At 38.6% G+C, this 22,732-nt stretch overlaps 1 protein-coding gene across 1 annotated transcript in view; it reads left to right on the forward strand.

Moving 5' to 3' along the window:
• LOC144648597 (uncharacterized) overlaps positions 1-22,277 on the forward strand; it is a 701,885-nt gene extending 679,608 nt beyond the window's left edge. Inside the window, 4 exon segments of the mRNA XM_078508141.1 lie at positions 3,630-4,666; positions 17,494-18,935; positions 18,938-21,060; positions 21,633-22,277. Of these exon segments, the coding sequence (XP_078364267.1) occupies positions 3,630-4,666; positions 17,494-18,935; positions 18,938-21,060; positions 21,633-21,645 (4,615 nt within the window). The 3' untranslated portion in view covers positions 21,646-22,277.
• Positions 22,278-22,732: the final 455 nt, after the last annotated feature.

Genomic DNA, 22,732 nt, shown 5'->3' on the forward strand with positions numbered 1-22,732 from the left:
ATTATTTTCTGCTTTTCGTCTTCGTTTACTCGCTCTTGTTGTACATATTTTTAATTAAACTTTTCACTCGCGGTGTCTAAAATCTATATCATAAAGCAAATAAAGAAGCCTAAGCCATGTTTTATTCTGTCATAAAACACTCCGGGCATTTGAGAACACTCGAGAAATGTAGAAAACATTCGCCTGCGGCTCATGTTTTCTACATATTTCCCTCGTGTTCTCAATTGCCCGTCGTGTTTTATGACAGTATAAAACATGGCTTATGCTTCTTTATTTGTTAAACAAAACACGAACGGACAGACCCGACCCTTTTAATATACAATCTGAGTACACTAGCTGCAAGCGATCATCGACTTAACGAACTTCAAACAATAAGCTTAATGTTTACAAAATAAGAAGTGTGGTAGTACATAAGTTTAATTACACGGGATTACATCAATAATATAAAAATCACAAATAAGCCGTACAGAAATAAAGCTTAAAATGGTTCATAAAATCGTTCATCAGCTGTGGTAGTTCATAAATACAGTCAGCGAGAAGCTTGTTCATATCGAGTCGATGGCTTTCACAATCAAGCAACTACAAGCAAGTCAATCGCACACAAAATTGTATTTATTGAGCTTCAGTTTACCTTTGGACATGAAAGCGCTTCAAGTTGTTATCCTCTTCGATTTTGTTTGGTTTTGGATCGTTGATAATTTGAGGAATATATTTTTCTTCCACTTCTACAAGCCTTGAACAGCTTGAAGGTGAAGAGATTTTCAATAATGCACGATTTTTGTGCATTATTGTCAATACTGCACTGTCGGAGTTTGCTGACGACAGGTAAAGCAAAATCACGATCTATTTTAACCAATTGCGCGCGTGGATTTTGGACAGTGAACGAAGACTCCCCCCTCCGGTACATAGTATGTATTAATCCATCGTACCGAAAAAGATGGCGACCGTACTGGTACATTTCGCTCTAAAAAACTTCAAACCCAGTATGAACAATGTTTGTTAGTACAGGGTCTCGGAATTTCGCAGAAACAATCCTTCCCTTTCTATCTGCCCTATTACCTGTGTCTGGTTCGCACGATATTGTGGAGGGTCCGGTGGCATGCGTTTTTTCGGAAATGCGTTTTTCCAGCGTTTTGGGGCGCAACTGAAAGTTGTTTAATTGCTTTAAAGTTATCTCAGTTTTCGTGGTAATTAGCTTAATATGATCAATAAATTCTCGAACATCCATTGTTTTTTGGGAAACTGAAAAACTGGTCATTCTTTTTATATATAGGATCTTACTAGAGAATTTCATTTTCTAATTTCCCAGAGGAACGAATCACGGATTTCTGGTCTTTTTACTTTCCAAAGCGAACAGTATAAAATAAACTTGACTGCGTAATTCGTTCTGTTGACTTCTATGCAAGGAATACGAGCTAGTCAGCTTTAGACTTTCGTTTCAACGTTGGCGTGGTAAGTTAACTAGCCATGTATTGTATACATGTATCTTTGATGTATCTTTGCCATTTAAACGAGATAAAACTATTCATAATGAAGTTGTATAAATTCGCGCAACCCAAATTATCTTTCTAATTATCGTCCTACTTCGGTATTATTTCCTGTGGTAGCAATAAGTTTTCTTGCGGATAATCCATGGTCAAATGTATGACTATCTTACGAGGAATAATCTTCTCTCCCGACATCAGTTCGGATTCCGTGTAGTTCACTTGACGGTTACTGCTCTACTCGAGGCAACACTGGCAACAGATAGTTGGGCTTAATTTATGAAGTGGTTTTCTTCGATTTAATGAGATGCGATTCTGTACACAATTTTCAGTTTCTAATTGATCTGAGCTCGGTTCTTTATCGCAGAGTGAAGCTAATCCACGATTTCAACTACTCCTTATTCAGTTTTTTTTTAATTGTCAGTGATGTATTCTTCCATTTGCTTTTCTACATCAAGTCTTCTTCAATTTAAATCTTAATTATATAGCCGTCAGTAAATCCTATATTGTCAGCACAGCTATTTTTCCTTAATTTCTGGGAACTGTCCAATTTGGGATTAAATTTGGATAGTTTCGATTAGGACTTTCAGGTAAAATGCACAAACTGTCCAATTTAAGATAAATTGGACAGTTTTATCTCAGCCAATCAAATCGAAGGAAAAACAACATGTGACGGATATTAGCCAATTAACACAAAGCATAGCGTCAGCCCTGTAAACTTGTCCTGTTTTAGTCGACATTGGCGGAATTTTATAGAGCAAGTTTGCTACGTTTTTCTATTCCTTTTGAGCTTTTCAGCAATAGAAACAACAAAGAGAAATTTTCTACGTTGTCAGAAGAGGAGCTAGCTACACTAAGAAGCAAAAACCAAGAGCAAAACAACTCCAATAGTACAAAACTTGGGTGAACGTAAGTGCAGCGAAGCGAAGCAAGAAATCTGTCAGATATTCATTCACCATGAGGCATGAGCTAGATGCAATTCTTTGTCGTTTTTTGCTGAAATTCGAAAAGAAAAGACGGCGATAAAGTACGAACGATATAGTGGAAAGGAGTATGTCAGATTCAAGAAGTTGTTAAGCTCTTCGGACACTTTGTTTACGACTTTCATTGATTGATGCAGTGTTTTCACTCACTTTGTAGCAAGCTTCGCAAACTCAGGTGAATAAAATTGCACTGTTTTGTTTAAGTTTTATTTGTGAAGACAATGCTCTGAGTGAGTTGCATGTGCTGTGTTATGCCTACTATTGTTGACTGCTTTTCCCGTTCTGGACATAAGTTTATTGTTTATGCTGGATTGACTGACTACAAGCTATATAATTAATATGTAACCGGACTACATGCTTGTCCAATTTTGGAAATAATTAGATTCAAAAAATTCCTCTGACAGCCAAATTGGACTCGGCCTACGGCCTCGTCCAATTTTGGCTGCCCTCGGAATTTTTTTCATCAAATTATTTCCAAATTGGACAGCATGTAGTCCAATTACTATTACTAAACTGTAAAAAAACCTTAGAAGAGATACTCGCTTTAAAGATGAGGAATGAAGTCTCGTTAACTTTTTAATTCTGGGTTAGCATTAATCGACATTATTGAAAGGAAAGCTTTGAAATATTTAGCCTTTACGTGCTAATTTGATGTCTCGTTGCATTTGTTCGACAACTGCAATAATTCTGCATAATTACACAACTCATGTTATTCCATTAAATGTTTCTGACACTAGGATGTGATGGAAGAAGTTACACAAGCCGTATTTATAGTTTTAACTGTTGCTACTTTCCTTCTCAACACCGGTCGTGCTCTAAAAGCCATCGAGTTATGCAAGGAACTGTTGATTGCACTAAATAATAAAGCACTGGGAGAAAAAAAGCAATGTGGCAAATTAATTTACGGTGCAGTCTATAACACCATATTTAAGGCGTACCGTGCTATACGCGATTACACAAATGCAATGACTTACGGGAGGAAACTTCTTGTCATTTACCGCGAGCGTGGCGAAACAGCCAATGAAGGGAAGCATAGCATAGAACTGGCAAAGATGTATCAGATTCAAAATAAGTATGTTGAGGCAAAAGAACTTTATGAGAGGCTAATTAACACAACAACAGACAGAAGAACAGAATCAGACGCTTATGGAGGCCTAGGAACTATGTTTCATTCTCTTGGTGAGTACGTTAAGGCTAGAGAATACTTAGAGAAAAAACTTGCGATCGCAAAGGAAATTGGTGTCAAAAAAGGAGAAGCCGAAGGTTACGGAAACCTAGGAGTGGTGTTTCTTTCTCTTGGTGAATATGTCAAGGCAAAACAATATCTCGAAAAAGCACTTGCGTTCACAATGGAAAGTGGTAGCAGAGCCGGAGAAGCAAGCTGTTACGGAAACCTAGGAAATGTGTTTGCACGTCTTGGAAAATACGACAAAGCTAAAGAATATTTCAAGAAAGCACTCGCGATCAAAATAGAAATTGGTGACAGAGAAGGAAAAGCAATAGATTACGGAAACCTAGGAACTGTTTTTCTTTCTCTTGGTGAACATGTAATGGCTAAAGAATATCTCGAGAAAGCACTTGCGATCAGAACTGAATTTGGTGACAGAAAAGGAGAAGCAACAGATTACGGAAACCTAGGAACTGTTTTTCAATCTGTAGGGGAATATGAGAAAGCTAAAGAATATTATGAGAAATCACTTGCGATCAGAATGGAAATTGGTGACAGGGCAGGAGAAGCCACAGATTACGGAAACCTAGGAGTTGTGTTTCAAACTCTTGGTGAATATGTCACGGCTAAAGAATATCTAGAGAAAGCACTTGCAATCAAAACTGAAATTGGCGACAGAGTAGGAGAAGCAGCAGGTTACGGAAACCTTGGAACCATGTTTCATTCTCTTGGGGAATATGTCATGGCTAAAGAAAATCATAAGAAAGCACTTGCAATCAGAATTGAAATTGGTGACAGAAAAGGAGAAGCAGCAGACAACGTTAACTTAGGAAATACGTTTACACGTCTGAAAGAGTATACGAAAAGTAATGAATGTCTCAAGAAAGCACTTGCGATCCAAATAGAAATTGCTGACAGAGCAGGGCAAGCCTTATCTTACGCAAGTCTAGGAGCACTGCTTCATTCTCTTGGTGACTATGTCAAAGCTAAAGAGTACCTCAGGAAAGCACTTGCCATCAACATAGAAATTGGTCACAGAGCAAGAGAAGCAGAAAACAACCTAGAACTAGGAAATGTGTTTAATTCTCTTGGTGAATATGTCATGGCTGAGGAATGTTTTAAGAAGGCACTTTCAATAAGTAAAAACATTGGACTCGGTGAAGCTGAGTTTCAGTGCTATAGTGGTCTTACAGCAACGACGGTACCACAAGAAAAGTTCGAAGAAGCCTTATCCTATCTGTTTCAAAGTATTAAAAAATGCGACGAACTGCGAGACTTTCTTGTAGACAATGACCAGTTCAAGATTTCTTTTTCAGATACGCATAATTTCCCCTACCTGACCCTTAGTGCATTTTTCTGTGCAACAGGAAATCCTGAAAATGCTCTTTATGTTGTAGAACTTGGTCGGGCTAGAGCGCTTGCAGACTTGATGGCGACTCAGTACTCCGTTGAAAGGGAAATCTCAGCTAATCCGCAATCGTGGATTGGCATTGAAAATGTCACGGAGAAAGAAAGTAACTGTACTTATCTGTACATTTCTTTTTATGCTCAAGATATATTTGTGTGGATCCTCAAGGCAAACGGTGTCATTCATTTCCGAAGAACAACAGTAGACATAAACACTCTTCACGCTGAATTTGTTAACAATTTGGATGAATATTTTGCTATATATTCTAGCTTTGGTATTTTACCCGAAGAAGATTGCGAAGATCGATCTTTAGATGACATTGAACCGAAACCTGATCCTTCTCGAGAAGGGAACTTCGCAAAGAGTAAGGATGATCCCGAACCAAATCTAACTGTGTTCAACAAAATGCTCATCGCTCCTATAGCCGAGTTCCTTGAGGGAACCGAGATCATCATTCTTCCTGATCGCGGCTTGTACCGTGTTCCATTTCCAGCTTTACGTGATGAAAGTGGAAAGTATTTATCCGACACTTTTAGGATTCGCATCGTTCCTTCTTTGACGACCCTCAAGCTCATTCAGGACAGTCCTGCAGACTATCACAGTCAGACTGGTGCTCTGATAGTGGGTGATCCTGAGGTTGGAAAGGTGCTTTTTAAGGGTCGGCGTAAAACCTTCTTACCATTGCCTTGTGCAAAAAAAGAAGCAGAAATGATTGGAGAACTGCTGGGGGTTCAGCCTTTGTTAGGACTTTACGCAACGAAGCAGGCTGTACTTGAAATGATCCATTCAGCGAGTCTGATACACTTTGCCGCTCATGGTAATGCAGAAAGAGGAGAAATTGCTCTTGCACCTCCAGGCACTACTACCGGGATTCCACAAGAAGAAGACTACCTGTTGACAATGTCTGACATTTCACAAGTTCGATTACGAGCAGAGCTGGTGGTACTTAGCTGTTGCCATAGTGGTTGTGGACAGATAAGATCAGAGGGAGTCGTTGGAATTGCTCGTGCATTCTTAGGATCCGGTGCACGTTCAGTACTGGTGGCACTGTGGGCTCTAGCAGACAGTGCAACAGAGCACTTCATGAGACGTTTCTACGAGCACCTTGTTCGTGGGCAAAGTGCCAGTGAATCTCTTCACGAGGCCATGAAGTGGATGAGAGATAACGGCTTTGCCAAGGTTTCCGAGTGGGCACCGTTTATGTTGATTGGAGATAACGTGACATTTGACTTTGGAAAATTAAAGTAAGTTTACAGTACAGAGGAAACATTTTGTTTTAGCATGTTAAATCAAAGTGAATGTGCTGTGGAATTTGGGTCAAAATTAAAGTAACTTTTTTATTCCTGTTGTTGTTAGAATCACGGTTTGTAACTTTTTTATGCTGTACTCTTCTTCCTTTTCAAAACGGTGGTCAGGCATCATCTTCTGATGCGCGCAAACTAGTTTCAGTTGATTTTTTTAATTTAGATAAACGTTCATTCTTTTGATCTGCCTTTTATATGTTTTACTTGCGTGATGCAAGTGATTACTTTGAAGCAGTTTTCTCAGTTTGGAAAAGCTGGTGTTAATTATTATCAAGAAACATGTTCACTTGAAGCCCAGTCATGCTCGACTGTCCTTTTTGCCTTAATGACTACCAATAAGTGCCACTTTTTCGGCCGTCGAAATCAAAGCGTAAAGAAGGGTGGTGGGGAAATGTATTGCAAGCGACTTTCAATATGGTGCATATGGTGAACCGGTGACTAGGACGTAATGTACTGCCTTGATACACTCCCCAGAAAGCTAGATATTGGCTTACAAGTGATTACTTATAACTAGGTTTGTATTTTCTTGTTTTCAGGATGAAGCCTTAAGGCAGATCCCGCATTGACAAGCAAGCAATGGGATGAGAAACTACTTACAAATAGCAAAAACTTTACCAGTTGTCTTTCGTGCCATTGTCATTTTATTTTTCAAATTTTCAAGACGTGATTTGCAATGCTATAAAATCAGTCGTGTAGTTTTAAATGCAAGTAGTATAGAAGGGATCTTTTACTCCTGTTTCTTTTGCGGAGGAATCTCATTAATTTGCGGAGGAATACATTTACTGGGTGACGTCATGGACTCATGAATAAAATGCTGTGGAATCTCATTATCTTATAACCAGTTGGACAGGTTTGTCATGTTCTATTTTTATCTGGTTGGTATAACCAGTTGAACAGGTTTGTCGTGTTCTATTTTTATCTTGGGTGGTATAACCGGTTTGACGGACTTTATTTTATTTCTTTGGATCACAGCAGCGGCTTTATGTATTGCACAATCTTGTACATGGTATTTGACATCACTGAAAAATACAGTCTGCAATTATGCAAGCTTTAAATTTGTTGCATAAATTACCTACAGCCGTCATCATTGTTTTCGAACAATGGTTTTTATACTCGATACGCTCGAGTGAACTCAGTGATGAAAGCGCTTAAAAATTAGTCCTAAGTAAATACGTTTGTAAAATTCTTTCTCCTGCTCCTACTACTCCACCACCACCACCACCACAACAACAACAAGCTTTATTTGCATGACTGTAAATTTGTTACAATATTGCAAAAGCGTAAACTTATTTAGTAATAATAATAATAAAAATAATAAAATAATAATATATAGTAAAAAACAAAAATGATTCATATAAAATTAATTACATTGATAGTATTTTGTTACGTAAATCAAAACAAGATGATATAAATTTAATCAATTGCATGGTCACAAAACGATCGGGAGAATTCATTAATTCTAAAATCAAGTCAGGCACTGGTAGTTGGCTGACATTTAAGATGATAGGCTGTATTGTCTTGTAAAAGTTATCTCTTATTGTTGCATATTTGGAACAATAAAAGAGAAAATGAATTTCATCTTCGGTTTTATTACAATCACAGACCGGGCAGAGCCTATTATGTCTGGGCGTATTGTTATATCTGCCTAGTTCGATCATTAACTTATGATTGCTAATTCGTAATTTAGCTAATGTTCTCCTACCAGAAACTCTCCTAGTTAACTCTAGATAATTGGAGGTAGCATATTCGTTCTTAAAAGATCTATAAAATTCTAGTTTTTGAGAATGCTGTAGAGTATGCTGCCAATACGAAATATATTTCTGTTTCATTAACTGCAGAAACATTGTCACTTTTGCGGTGTCTACTAAATCAGGATTAAAATTACCAAAATTAAAATATTCGGATATCTTCATAAGATTAGAGTAAAAACTATTTTTACCAGCGGTGTGAAGTTCTAATGAAATTAAAAAAGACTGTCTAACAAAAGAATCCGGTTGCTTTTCTTGGAGATATATCAAATAGTTGAGGATTCTTTGATTAATGGTGATAAGGAGAGGAAATCGACCAAGCTCAGCTCTACATGCAACATTAGAAGCCTTATTACTGACTTCAAGATAGCGTTTACAAAACTGTAGATGTGTTCTTTCAATTTGTGAACCATCCCAGGCCTTAAAATCAGATTTTACATAACCACCCCAAATTTCACTATTATAGAGCAGAATTGGAGATATCATTGCATCAAAGATTTTACAGGCAAGAGAAGGTTTCAATCTACTAAAATTTGTGTGTCGTCTCAAACTAAAAAGTGCATGAAGTCCTTTCTCTTTTAGGTGATCAAGTGAGATTTTAAAATTTCCTGTAGAAGATATTTTGGTTCCTAAATAAGTGTAATCTTGTACAACATCAATTGTTTGATTTCCTATGTAAAATACATGTTCAGTACATTTTTTCGCACGTTTTTGAAAAACCATTATCTTGGTTTTTTTGGGATTTACGCTCAACATCCACGTGTTGCAGTATGTGTCTAATGTGTTAAGACAGTTTTGCAAACCTGTTTTGGAACGTGATAAAATAATTAAATCGTCGGCATATAGTAGAGCGTTTAATTTTGTACCGTTTGGTAGGACAAAAGGATCAGACAGAATATTTTCAAATGAGAACGGTAAATCGTTAATATAAAGGTTGAAAAGTAGTGGACTTAAAACGCAACCTTGTCGTACACCTCTCATATATTGAAAGGGTCGTGTCTGATACTGATCAATTTTTATCGAACAAGAAGACTTAGAATAAAGGCTTTTAATTAAATTGTAGAAGGATCCCCCTAAATTAATTTGCAATAACTTACTTAAAAGCCCATTATGCCAGACTGAGTCGAAAGCTTTTCTAAAATCGACAAAGCAGGCATAAATTTTGCCATTGTGATTATGGACGTACTTGTCTATCAAAGTTCGGAGTGTGAAAACATGGTCTGCTGTTCGATTGTTAGGCATGAAGCCGATCTGTGACTTGTGTAATATATGATTGGTGTTGAAATACTCGAGAAGCCTTTGATTTAAAATAGAACAAAACAATTTACCCAGACAACTCGAAACGCAGATACCACGGTAATTTGACGGATCACTTCTTCCACCCGATTTATAAATTGGCGTTATGAGACCACCACACCATGTTTGAGGCATGGAACCTGAATTTAGAACTCCATTGAAAAGTTTGTAATATACGGGCATAAGGTCGTTGATACTTGCTTTAATCATTTCATTTTTAATTTTATCTGAATAAGAAGATTTGTTGTTCTTTAACTTTTTGGCAGCTTTTCGTATTTCAATTTCGGTAATCAAGTGATCTAATGGCCGAAATTGTTTTTTCCGGACTTCTTCTTCTTGAAGTTCGTTACAGATTTTCTCTTGAATGGGATTAAGTCGATCATTGGAGTGAAGAGATTCAAAATATCGCAGCCAATTTTCTTCTGACACTAAAGGAGTATCTTCTTTTTTAATAGTGTCATCCATTGATTTTAAACATTTCCAAAAGTTAGCCGCATCTGAATTGTTAACAGCTTCCTCCAAGTTATGAAGCTTGCTATTACAATAGTCGTTCTTTTTAGATTTAAGTAAACTTTTGTATTGCATTAAAACGACGTGGTAATTTTCACGTAAAATTGAGTTCAGGGGGTCTCTGTGTTTTTGGTTTGCAAATTTCCTCAATTCATGTCTTTTTAATCTACATTCCCGATCAAACCATTTTTTGTTTGACGATGACTGGATACGCTTACGCTGTTTTGTGGTTTTAATCTTTAAACATTGTCTTGCAGTTGTGTTAAAAATATTTTCCACTTTATCAAGGGAAGTGTTAACATCGTTAATATGTGCTCTTTCGTCTATGTAATCTTGTATGAGAGTTTGGATAACTGGAGAGCGTAAAGCATCTTTGAATTTCTGTGTAGAATCGCTATCCCAAACAAACTGTTTTGATATGCGCGTTAAAGAGTTGATGTTATTATGCGATCCTTTTGGAATACATGTATCAGAATTGGTCGAATTAATATTTAGCCAAGTCACTATAGGGCTATGATCTGATAATGAAGTGGGCTGTTTTACTATAAAATTTGAAACATTTAAGAATAAATCTTGATCGCACAGTGCGTAATCAATTACACTTATACCATTTCTCCCGTGAAAGGTAGCTCTCCCTAAAGAGTCACCACTGACTCTTCCATTCAATATTCTGAGATCGGCGCTTTTACATATTTCAAGAAGTCTTTTTCCGTGATTGTTCACTTCATTGTCAAAGCTATTTCGCTGAGTTGGATTAAGCGAAAGTTCAGATCGGTCATTTGGAATAACTTTCGACCCTTCTTGACAGATACTATCCGAATATTTCCCTGTTCTTGAATTAAAGTCGCCCATAAGAAGAACCGATCCATGGGAGGAAAAAAGTGCAATGTCCGTTTCAAGTTCTTCAAATAATTCATTATCAAAATATCTCGAGTTGTGCGGAGGAATGTAAAGTCCACATGTGTATATATCTTTGTTGGTTTTAGTATAATCTTTGTTGATCTTAAACCATAGAAAATTTGGTGATTTTTTCACAATTGAAATCCAATCATGTAATGCATTTTTGTAAAGTAAAACAATACCACCGGAGTTACGACCACCTTTTCTCGAATTAATAGAATCTTGGATTACTGATCTATATCCTGATATTTCAACATCTGTGCATTTCCAAGTCTCGGAGAGAATTATGAAATCAAAATTATTGATCATATTTAAAAAATCTGTGTTCTGCGATTTGTCCCCAATTGATTTGGAAGAAAGCCCATTTATATTCCAAGCGAGAAAAGACAATTTGCCTGTGTAATGCAAGCAATTGGCCATCGTCCGCGAAGATCTATCGATTTTTTGCTAATCGGATTTATATGGCCATTCTGGTAAATAATTTAAAGCTAAATAAACGATTTAATGAATCTAAAAAAGGATATTAGTTCTCTTGGAACTTCTACAGATGAGTCTTTATTCGGAGAATGAACCGAATTGTTTATTACGGGATTGTTCGGTGATTGTCCATATATAAGCGGTTTTCTTGCTGTTGAGCCTGTGGAACCATGGGAATGTAAGGTCCTTGTTGATGGCGAGGCATTTCTGTGGGAAAGCCCTTGACTGCGCTGCTGTATGATGCATATGTTCCAAGAGGCACTGTTCCCGGGATTGCTCTGTTTTGTTGACGGGGCGGAGACCTTGTTTGGCTGCTAATTAATCGTGCTGGTTTCGTTCTACCACGAATCGCTTCTACTAGATTGGCCGCAAATAAACCAATGTGACGTCTTTGTAAATGTTTATTGTCATATAAGACAGCTGGACCTTTTGCAAATACGTTTTCATGAGTGGCCAGGCGCACATTTGGTAACTTTGAGCATTGAACGCAAATTTTTTCGTTAATGTAAGCAATGTTTTGAGATGAAACATCTGCTCGTGGAAGCAGTGTTGAGTAGATAATATTACTAGAGGGAAATTTAGTTGAGGCTTCTGTAATCATAGTGGTAATTTCAGATATCAGATCATCTGCTGTGTGTGTCAGTTCTAGATCATTTGTTCCCGTGTGTATGACGATGAGTTGAGGAGAATCAGTAATTTCGTTTTGTATCAAGGCCCGTGCATGCTCAATCTTTGGACAGCGGAAGTATTGCGCAGTATATGAGGGTGGGAACATCTTTTTCGTGTTTAAAAATCTACCGTTGGAGTCACACAGAATGACTGCTGTGTTTGCTGCGTTTGGTGGTGTACCATCACTAGCTGGTCTACGAGGCCGTAAATTGTTGTTGTTGTTTTGCCGTGTTTGTGTTGTTCCATCGCGAGTGTTGTTGTCATCAAGATTGGCTCTTACATGACCTGGAGTAACTGTATTTGACTTGTCATCGGAAACATTTCTTGCGTGACTTTCCGGGAGAGGCGGCGGGAGTGTGTTTCTGCTGTTTAACTCTGGGGTTTCTTCTTGCAACAATGAAAACCGGTTCTCTGTGGGCAGATCTACAAGAAGGAGTTCTTGTTCTGCGGTTGCTGGTTTCGAGAAGTGCTCTTCCTGAGTTGGTTCCCTTGAATTGTGACAGAGCTGTTTGTCGTCGGCGTCAGAAACCGGAGGGGGTGCATCTGCCGATTTCTGCCATAAGGCTTTCATTTGATCTTTAAAAAAGGCGACGTCAGTCTCAAACTGGCGGTGTTTTGCCTGTAAAGCCGCATTTGCCTCTAGTAACTTTGAGTTCTTCTTGTGTAGTGCGATATTTTCTTCTTGAAGTTTCTTCATTTGTGTTGAGTGTTGTTGTAGCAACTCATTTAATGAAGTGACTTGAGTTGACAGATCCGAAGCAAGGTCTGCAAATTGTTTGTTCTGTAATTTTAATGCATTGTCTTGTTGGACCAGTTTGTCCTTTAATTGCTGGATATTACCGTCACTTATCAGCTTGTGCTGAGTGAATTCGGCTTCTAGCTCACCCAGGGTATTTCGTAGAGTGGAAATTTGTTTTAGTCGGCTTGGTGTTAGAGTGGATGACATAAGCTCACTGTGTGGTGTCTGTGGTGTTTCCGTTGTGTTCTGTGCAGAGATTTTAGCAATAGTAGATTTTCCAGATGAAGGAATATCGTCGTCATGGATAAACTGCACAAAGTTTTTAAAAAATTGTGGTAATAAAGATGTGAAGACTGCATTGTCTGAGATGGTAGGCAATGGCTCAATCGTATTTACGATATCCAAGAGGACAGGAAATTCATTAGCACACCACTCTTCGTACATCTTTCCCTGGACCATAATCCGACCAGTCGAGACGAAAAGTTCTATTGGTGGTGGTGGTGAGTATAAACGTCAAAGACTCGTGAATAAAATGCTCATTATCTTATAACAAGTTAGTCAGGTTTCTCATGTTCTATTTTTACTTTTTTGGTATAACTCAAGAACGCAATTTAGAACAAGTATTTTTTATGTTTTTATATAGTGTAACAAACTGAAATTGTTTTTATTCTTGGTTTTCACGTGACGTCATCAAAATTCTGAAACCCAAAATCGCAAGACCCCTGAGTTTTTATCCTTCATTGACTCTTAGACTTCCTCAATATATATTTTATTGAAGGTTTTCAGCTCGATAGCATTCGCCGTCTTTACGATAGAGCATTTCAAAGTTCGGAATTTCACGCCACGCGAGATCAAAGATGGCCGCCAGAAGGCTGTCACGTTTTCTTTAAAAAATGCCACATCCTGCAATTTTTAACAATCTGGACAGTTGAGGTTTTGTGAGAAGTGTTTATGCGAATGGTTACTTGTTCATGAGTGTGATCTTGCCGCTTTTTGTAGCAGAATTTAATGCCAGATGTTTTCATTGATTTCTGGCCGTCATGTTGGAGTCCAAGTAGTTAGACTCCAGCATGGCGTTTCTTTGCTGTGCTCTCTAAATTTGCGCAAAACATTTTGACGGCTGACTCGAGTACGGAAAAACGTACGGACCTGAGACTTGGACAAGTAGTTTATAGTATTTATAGTAGTTTTCTACACCGTAATATTCTTGATTTTTATGACTCGTTAGTTTTGGATTCATTTTTTCGCGGCGTGACAGTGACGTGACAGTGAAAACCACCTACTTGTTGTTTTTACTTGTTTCCTTGTAAGAGGTTTAATTGCCCTTCTCGCAAGAACGGTGAACTTTCCGTACAAGAGATTGGTGTTAAGTGTTATGCCTTCTTAATTTAAATGTTAATAAATTATTCATAATTCTGTGTGACTTTTATAATGTTTTTCTGGTCTTACCCTTACCCTTCTCGGCCGGGGAAGGAAAGGGGGGTGCACTTCTTAATAAAAGGTATATGGGTATGTGCGGCCCCAAAGAATATATATAGTATTTGATCCGTTTTGGTCTAAACTGGGGTAGAGATTTTGACCAGGGTATGGTTTGTCCACTTTAGGCTGAAAACTAAATTGAATTTAAATTTAAATCGGTCCTTCCCAAACATTGTTTTTTTTTTTTACAAAAAAAAATCATGCAAACCAAAGCAGTTTCTAGGTAATATTTAGTCCGAAATAGATTACAGCCGAGTGTTAAGCTATTTTAGGGTCAGGTCTGAAATAGGGTGGGGAAAATAGCATATTTTGGTTTAAAATTAAGTAAGCGTTTTTAAGAATTTGGTTTAAAGCAGGGAAGACTTCAAGAAGTGCACCACTCCCCCGCCCAATTCAAATTGCTGGGGTGTCCTCGAGGGTACAAAGTATGTACAGTCGAATCCCGATAACTCGAACCTTCAAGGGAAATCGAAAAAGGTTCGAGTTTTATCGAGGGTAAAATAAGTAAGAAAATGACCTGGAGGGGAATCAATATAGGTCCTAGTTAGCGGGAGGTTCGAGTTACTGATGGTTCGAGTTATCGAGATACAACTGTATTAATCCAGCGTATAACGATAAAGATGGTGATTGGTACATTTGCCTATAATTCTTGACGTGCGAAAACCCAAAGCGCACAGAAAAGCTCTAAAAACTTCAACCCCAGCATGAACAATGTTTGTTAGTACAGGAGTGAATTTCGCAAAAACACTGCTTCCGCTTTCTGTATGCCCTGTTGGCTGTGTCAGGTTCGCTAGGAAAATGTACAGCCGCCATCTTTTTCCGTACGACAGATTGAGAGCAAGAGTATTCTTGCTTAGGGAATCTGTTCACTTTTTTTGCGTTTGGTGTAAATTTTTTTTACAAAAACTGTCTGTAAAAACCTCTTTAAATTAACATCAAACCATCGAGTTGTGACTTAAGTGTAAAATGACTGAAATGTAGAAGAAATGGTGTTAACCTCATTGCTTGGGCTTTTCCCCATAAAACTCCCCCCCCCCCCCCCTCGCCCCCTGTTAACATTTACTGGAAGTAAAAGAATCATTGCGCCTCAAATAGCCTCTTAGTCCATGTTTATGCCCTAAGGTGTATGCGTACAAAATTTGAGCGTGGGCCAAAATTCGTACCACAAACTGTCGACATAAGCAAGTTTGATTAATAGGTGTGGACATTCTTAGAGCACGTCCAATTTATCCTATCTTTTTTCCTATCTACAAGATAAAAATCCAAGCGGTCATCATGAACAAAACAGAAGAACGGAGGCGAATTTAGCAGGTGATTTGATCTAGCCGGGGCTCTAAAAGTCGAACCCTCTAGTAGGGTCCGGTGAAATGCTTCCACATGAAATTTTGAATTTTAGGTCCTCGGAAATGCGTTTTTCATCATTTTGATGAACAATGGGAAGTTGTTTAATTACTATAAAGTCATCTCAATTTCGTGGCAGTTAGTTTAAAAATAAAATAAATAAATTCTCAAACTTCCGTTGATTTTTGGGAAACTGAAAAACTGGTCATTCTTTTTAATATAGACTCTTACTAGATAATTTCATTTTTTAATTTCCCAGAGGAACGAATCACGGATTTCTGGCGTTTTTCCTTTCCAAAGTGAACAGTACAAAATGAACTTTACTGCGTAATTCATTCCATCGAATTCTAAGCAAGGAATACGAGCTAGTCAGCTTTAGACTTTCGTTTCAACGTTGGCGTGGTAAGTTAACTAGCCATGTATTGTATGAATCTTTGCCATTTAAACGAGATAAAACTATTCATAATGCAGTTGTATAAATTCGAGCAAACCAAATTGCCTTTCTCGTTATCGTCTTACTTCAGTGCTATTTCCTGTGGGAGCCAAAAGTTTTCGAGCTGATAATCCATGGTCACTGGGGGGGGGTATGACTATCTTAAGAGGAATAATCTTTTCTCCCGAAATCAGTCCGGCTTCGATGAAGCTCACTCGAAGGTTAATGCTCTACTCGAGGCAACAGACAGTTGGTCTTAATTATTAAATGCCATGGCTATCTTCGATTTAAAAAGGGCGTTTAACACATTCGACCATGAGATTCTGTACACATTTTTCAGTTTCTACTTGATCTGAGCTCGGTTGTTTATCGCGGAGTAAAGCTAATCCACAATTAGTGTCAACTACTCTTTATTCAGTTTTTAAAATTGTCAGTGATGTATTCTCCCATTTCAAGTGCTTTTCTCCAAGGCCACTTCAAATTATATCTCAAAGTGTAACGAAAACTTAGAAGACTGAGATACTCGCTTTTAAAGACAAAGAATGAAATCTCAGTTACCTTTATAATTTTGGGTTAGCATTAATCGGCACGATTATTTATAGAGAGGAAAACTTTGAAATATTTAGCCTTTACCCCAGGGGGGGGGGTACTCAGGCTTGTTAATGACGGGGATGATCGAAGGATTTTTTGGGTTTGAAATTTTCAATTACGGGATTTTTTGGGTTGGAAAATTTGGCAAGTATTTTTTTGGGTGACTTGATTTAAATAGGGGATTTTTTTGGGTATTAAAAACGAACTAAAGTGCCTTGGCGCGGCCTTGGCGTTTTTATGATATGATGAATAAACAAAACAAGCGTTATTTGTGTTATGTTATTGCCCCTCCTGGCAATTTAGGGGAAATTTGACAAGGGATTTTTTGGGGGTTATTTTTGGTCCAGGGATTTTTTTGGGTAATGTCGGAAGACTTAGGGATTTTTGGGTCCTGAGTTTTGCCTCTGTTCGATCATCCCCGTCATTTACAAGCCGGAGTACCCCCCCCCCCCTGGGGCCTTTACTAGGTAATTCGATGTCTCGTTTGCAGTTGTTCGACAACTGCAATAATTCTGCATCATTACTCAACTTATGTTATTCCATTTAGATTTTTGACAAGACTTACAGCAGAGGAGGTCATGAAGGAAGTTATAGATACCGTATTTATGGTTTTAATTCTTGCCACTTTCCTTCTCAACACTGGTCGTGCTCTAAAAGCCATCGAGTTATGCAAGGAACTCTTGATTGCACTGAATAATATAGCACTGGGGGAAGAAAAGCAATTTTGTAGATTCATTTACTGGGGAGTCTATAATACAATGTTCATGGCGTACCGTGTTATCTGTGATTACACAAATGCCATAACATACGGAAGTAAACTTCTTGTCATTTACCGCAAGTGTGGTTTAACAGTTCTAGAAGGAAGGCTCAGCATAGCACTGGCAGGAATGTATCAGAATCAAAACAGGTATGTTGAGGCAAAAGAACTTTACGAGAGACTAATCAGCTTAACAACAGAAACAGGCGACAGAAGAACGGAAGCAGACGCTTACGGAGGCCTTGGAACTGTGTTTCTTTCTGTTGGTGAATACGTTAAAGCTAGAGAATACTTTGAGAAAAAACTTGCAATCAGCAAGGAAATTGGTGACAGAAAAGGAGAAGCAGAAGATTACGAAAACCTAGGAGCTGTGTTTGTTTCTCTTGGTGAATATGTAAAGGCCAAACAATATCTTGAAAAAGCACTTGCGATCACAACGGAAAGTGGTAACAGAGCCGGAGAAGGGTCATGTTGCGGAAACCTAGGGAATGTGTTTACATGTCTTGGTGACTATGTCAAAGCTAAAGAATATTTCGAGAAAGCACTTGCGATCAAAATAGAAATTGGTGACAGAAACGGGGAAGCAAAAGATTACGGAAACCTCGGGAGTGTGTTTCAACTTACTGGCGAATTCGTAAAAGCTAAAGATTATCATGAAAAAGCACTTGCGATCAGAACTGAAATTGGCGACAGAAAAGGAGAAGCAACAGATTACGAAAACCTAGGAACTGTGTTTCATTGCCTTGGTGAATATGAGAGGGCTAAAAAATATTTTGAGAAAGCACTTGTGATTAGAATGGAAACTGGAGACAGAGCAGGAGAAGCAACAGATTACTTAAACCTAGGAACGATGTTTTATTCTCTTTGTGAATATGTCACGGCTAAAGAACATGTCGAGAAAGCCCTTGCGATCAGAATTGAAATTGGAGACAGAAAAGGAGAAGCCGAAGGTTACGGAAGCCTAGCAGTTGTGTTTCATTCTCTCGGTGAATATGTCAAGGCCGAGCATTATCTTGAAAAAGCACTTGCGATCACAATTGAAGTTGGTAACAGAGCTGGAGAAGCGCCATTTCACGGAAACCTAGGAAATGTGTTAACACGTCTTGGAAAATATGACAAAGCTAAAGAATATTTCGAGAAAGCACTTGCGAACAGAAAAGAAATCGGTAACAGACAAGGAGAAGCAAAAGATTACGGAAACCTAGGAACTGTGTTTCATTCTCTTGGTGAATATGACAAAGCTAAAGAATATTTTGAGAAAGCACTTGTGATCAAAAAAGAAATCGGTAACAGACAAGGAGAAGCAGCAGATTACGGAAACCTAGGAACTGTGTTTCATTCTCTTGGTGAATATGACAAAGCAAGAGAATATCACGAGAAAGCACTTGCGATCAGAATTGAAATTGGCGACAGAGAAGGGGAAGCAGCAGATTACAGAAACTTAGGGAAGATGTTTCACTTTCTTGGTAAATATGTCACGGCTAAAGAATATCTTGAGAAAGCACTTGTGATCAGAACTGAAATTGGTGACAGAGCAGGAGAAGCAGTAGATTACGGAAATCTAGGAACTGTGTTTCTTTCTCTTGGTGAATATGACAAAGCTAAAGAATACCATGAGAAAGCACTTGCGATCAGAATGGAACTTGGGGTCAGAGCAGGGGAAGAGCAGGGGAAGCAGTAGATTACGGAAACCTAGGAACTGTATTTCTTTCTCTTGGTGAATATGTCACGGCTAAAGAATATCTTGAGAAATCACTTGCGATCAGTACTGAAACTGGCGACAGAGCAGGAGAAGCTGGAGTTTACAGACACCTTGGGATTATGTTCCATTCTCTCGGGGAATATGTCATGGCTAAAGAATATCACGAGAAGGCACTTGCGATCAGAATTAATATTGGCGACAGGAAAGAAGAAGCAACAGTTTACGTCAACCTAGGAATGGTGTTTCAGCATCTTGGAGATTATACAAAAAGTAATGAATGTCTCGAAAAGGCACTTGCGATCCAAATAGAAATTGCTGACAGAGATGGACAAGCATCATCTTACGAAAGTCTAGGAGTACTGGTTCATTTTCTCGGTGACTATGTCAAAGCTAAAGAATACTTCGAGAAAGCACTTGCCATCAACATAGAAATTGGTCACAGAGCAAGAGAAGCAGAAAATTACCAAAACCTAGGAAATGCGTTTCAATCTCTTGGTGAGCACGTCATGGCTGAGGAATGTCTTGAAAAAGCACTTTCAATAAGTAAAGACATAGGACACGGCGAGGCTGAGTTTCAGTGCTTAAGTCGTCTTGCATGGACGAAGATATCACAAAAAGAATATCAAGAAGCCTTATCTTATCTGTTTCGAAGTATTGAAAAATGCGACGATTTGCGAGATTTTCTTGTAGATAACGACCAGTTTAAAATTTCTTTTTCAGATACGCATAATTTCCCCTATCAGACCCTTAGTGCATTGTTCTGTGCAAGTGGGAATCCTAAAAATGCTCTTTACGTTGAAGAGCTTGGTCGGGCTAGAGCGCTTGCAGACTTGATGGCGACTCAGTACTCTGTTGAAAGGCAAATCTCAGCTAATCCGCAATCGTGGATTGGTATTGAAAATGTCACGGAGAAAGAAAGCAACTGCGTTTGTCTGTACATTTCTTATAACGATCACTCGGATGTATTTTTGTGGATTCTCAAGGCAAACGGAGTCATTCAGTTCCGAAGAACAACAGTAGATAGAAACACTCTTCATGCTGAATTGGCTAACAATTTGGATGAATTTTTTGCTAACATGGCTAAAAGATTCCGGAGCTTTGGTATTTTTCCCGAAGAAGATTGCGAAGATCGATCTTTAGATGACATTGAACCGAAATCTGATCCTTCTCGAGAAGGGAACTCCGCAAAGGGTGAGGATGATCCCGAACCAAGTCTAACTATGTTCAACAAAATGCTCATCGCTCCTGTAGCCGAGTTCCTTGAGGGACCTGAGATCGTCATTCTTCCTGATCGCGGCTTGTACCGTGTTCCATTTCCAGCTTTACGTGATGAAAGTGGAAAGTATTTATCCGACACTTTCAGGATTCGCATTATTCCTTCTTTGACGACCCTCAAGCTTATTCAGGACAGTCCTGCAGACTATCACAGTCAGACTGGTGCACTGATAGTGGGTGATCCTGTGGTTGGCCGGGTGCGTTATAAGGGATGTCGCAAAACCTTCTTACCATTGCCTTGTGCGAGAAAGGAAGCAGAGATGATTGGAGAACTGCTGGGCGTACAGCCTTTGTTAGGACAGTGCGCAACCAAGCAGGCGGTGCTTGAAAGATTACATTCAGTGAGTCTGATACATTTTGCTGCACATGGAAATGCTGAAAGAGGAGAAATTGCGCTGTCCCCTTTACTCTCTACTAAAAAGATTCCACGTGAAAAGGACTACTTGTTGACAATGTCTGACATTTCACAAGTTCGACTGCGAGCTAAGCTGGTGGTACTTAGCTGTTGTCACAGTGGGTGTGGTCAGATAAGAGCCGAGGGAGTTGTTGGAATCGCTCGAGCGTTCTTAGGATCTGGTGCACGTTCAGTATTGGTGGCACTGTGGGCTCTAGCAGACAATGCAACACAGCAGTTAATGCGTTGCTTCTACGAGCACCTTGTTCGTGGGGAAAGCGCCAGTGAATCTCTTCACATGGCCATGAAGTGGATGAGAGATAACGGCTTTGCCAAGGTTTCCGAGTGGGCACCGTTTATGCTGATTGGAGATAACGTTACATTTGACTTTGGAAAATCAAAGTAAGTTGACATTACAGAGGAAGCACTTTATTTTAGCGTGTTTAATTAAAGTGTATGTGCTATGCAAGTTAAAGTTACTTTCATTCCATTTTTGCATGCAAATGTGTTCAATCGTTGACCCGTTGTTGTTAGAATCATGGTTAGTAGTTTTTTTTTGCTCCACTTTCCTGTGGTCAGACATCATCTTCTGATGCGCGGAAATTAGTTCCAGTTGATTTTTATAGATAAACGTTCAATCTTTTAATCCGCCTAAGTTGTTTTTGCTATTTTTCTTCAATATTACGTTTTACTTGCGTCATGCAAGTGGTTACTTGAAAAAATTCTCTCAGTTTGGAAAAGTTGCTTTTAATGATAACCAAGAAACATATTCTCTCTTCTTGCGTTGATTACTGCCAGTTCATTGGCGTCGAAGTCAAAAGAAGGGCGGTGCGGGACTGTACTGAAAGCGACTTTGAATATAGTTAACTGGTGACTATGATGTAATGCACTGTCTTGATCTACTTCCTACAGAAGGAACTGGCTTACAAGAGAAATGACCTTTACTGACTTGGTTTGTCTTTTTCGCTTTTTAGGAAAGAGGACTAGAGGCAGACACTACATCAAGCAAGCAAATGAGTTGAGAAATTACTTACAAATGGCAACCTCTTTCTCAGTTGTCTTTCGTGTCATTGTAGGGGTCATGAATGGTGCCTCAAATTTTGCAGTGCTCGCAAAATTAGGCTTCTGCTCGAAAAGCTCAGTTGATGCTCGTGTACTCGTCCTCGCATATTTTTACAAGTACTCTTATGCTCGGTTTTTAGTGGAGTTAGTTTTTTGAAAAGTGCTCGACGGTCGCAGACTTATATTACTTTTATCAATGCTCATGCTCGCAACCAAAACACTGTACTCGTATGCTCGCAAAGACCACTTAATACCCCGCATTGTCATTAATTTAAAGTATTTTAACTGTTTTAAAGACTACTTTGAAATGCTATGAATCAAGCCACAAATGAAATTATACAAGAAATTGCATATTTTCAGCTTGTGCCTCTGGTTGTCGTGAGATATGCCTGTCTCGTCGTGAGACCGTGAGATTGAACTGAAAACCGTGAGTGTCACGACAAAATAATGATCGTAAGATTTGAGAGGTCTGTTAATCTTTTTCGTAGTGTTTGTTTTGTTAAAACTTGAGTGTAAATTACGATTTCAATCGATGAATTAAACCGGTTTAAACGTATGCAAGCGAGCACTTGTGTTTGTTGTTTTCGTGTTTTCTATTGTTATTTTGCAGTTTTTGATATTCACCTCTGAAAATTATACTAAAGAAGTTATTCGCCTCGGGCTCAGTGATATTTGTTGAATATTCACTTCGCCTTCAGCGAATAATTGTTAAATAGTCACGTTATTTCTTTGAGTAGAAACACGATCGTCACGAAAACAAAATTCATCTACTGTCAGCCAAAATCGCGCTCACTTGCCGTTCTTTGATGAGTTTGTTCCCGCATCCCGCATCCCGCCTTTAATTTAGAACATCTCAGATCCCACCTATACAAAACAGGACACATCCCGGTACCACACAAAAAATAATTCATCCCGTATCCCGCTACTGAAATTTTTCACATCCCGCATCCCACCAAACATATTATCGCCTCAATATATGAACATTCATTCACCTTACGACCGGTAAAACGAT

Source organism: Oculina patagonica, chromosome 1 (genome assembly GCF_052425735.1).
Source record: "Oculina patagonica isolate OP01 chromosome 1, crgOcupat, whole genome shotgun sequence".
In the NCBI taxonomy this organism is placed as follows: Eukaryota; Metazoa; Cnidaria; class Anthozoa; order Scleractinia; family Oculinidae; genus Oculina; species Oculina patagonica.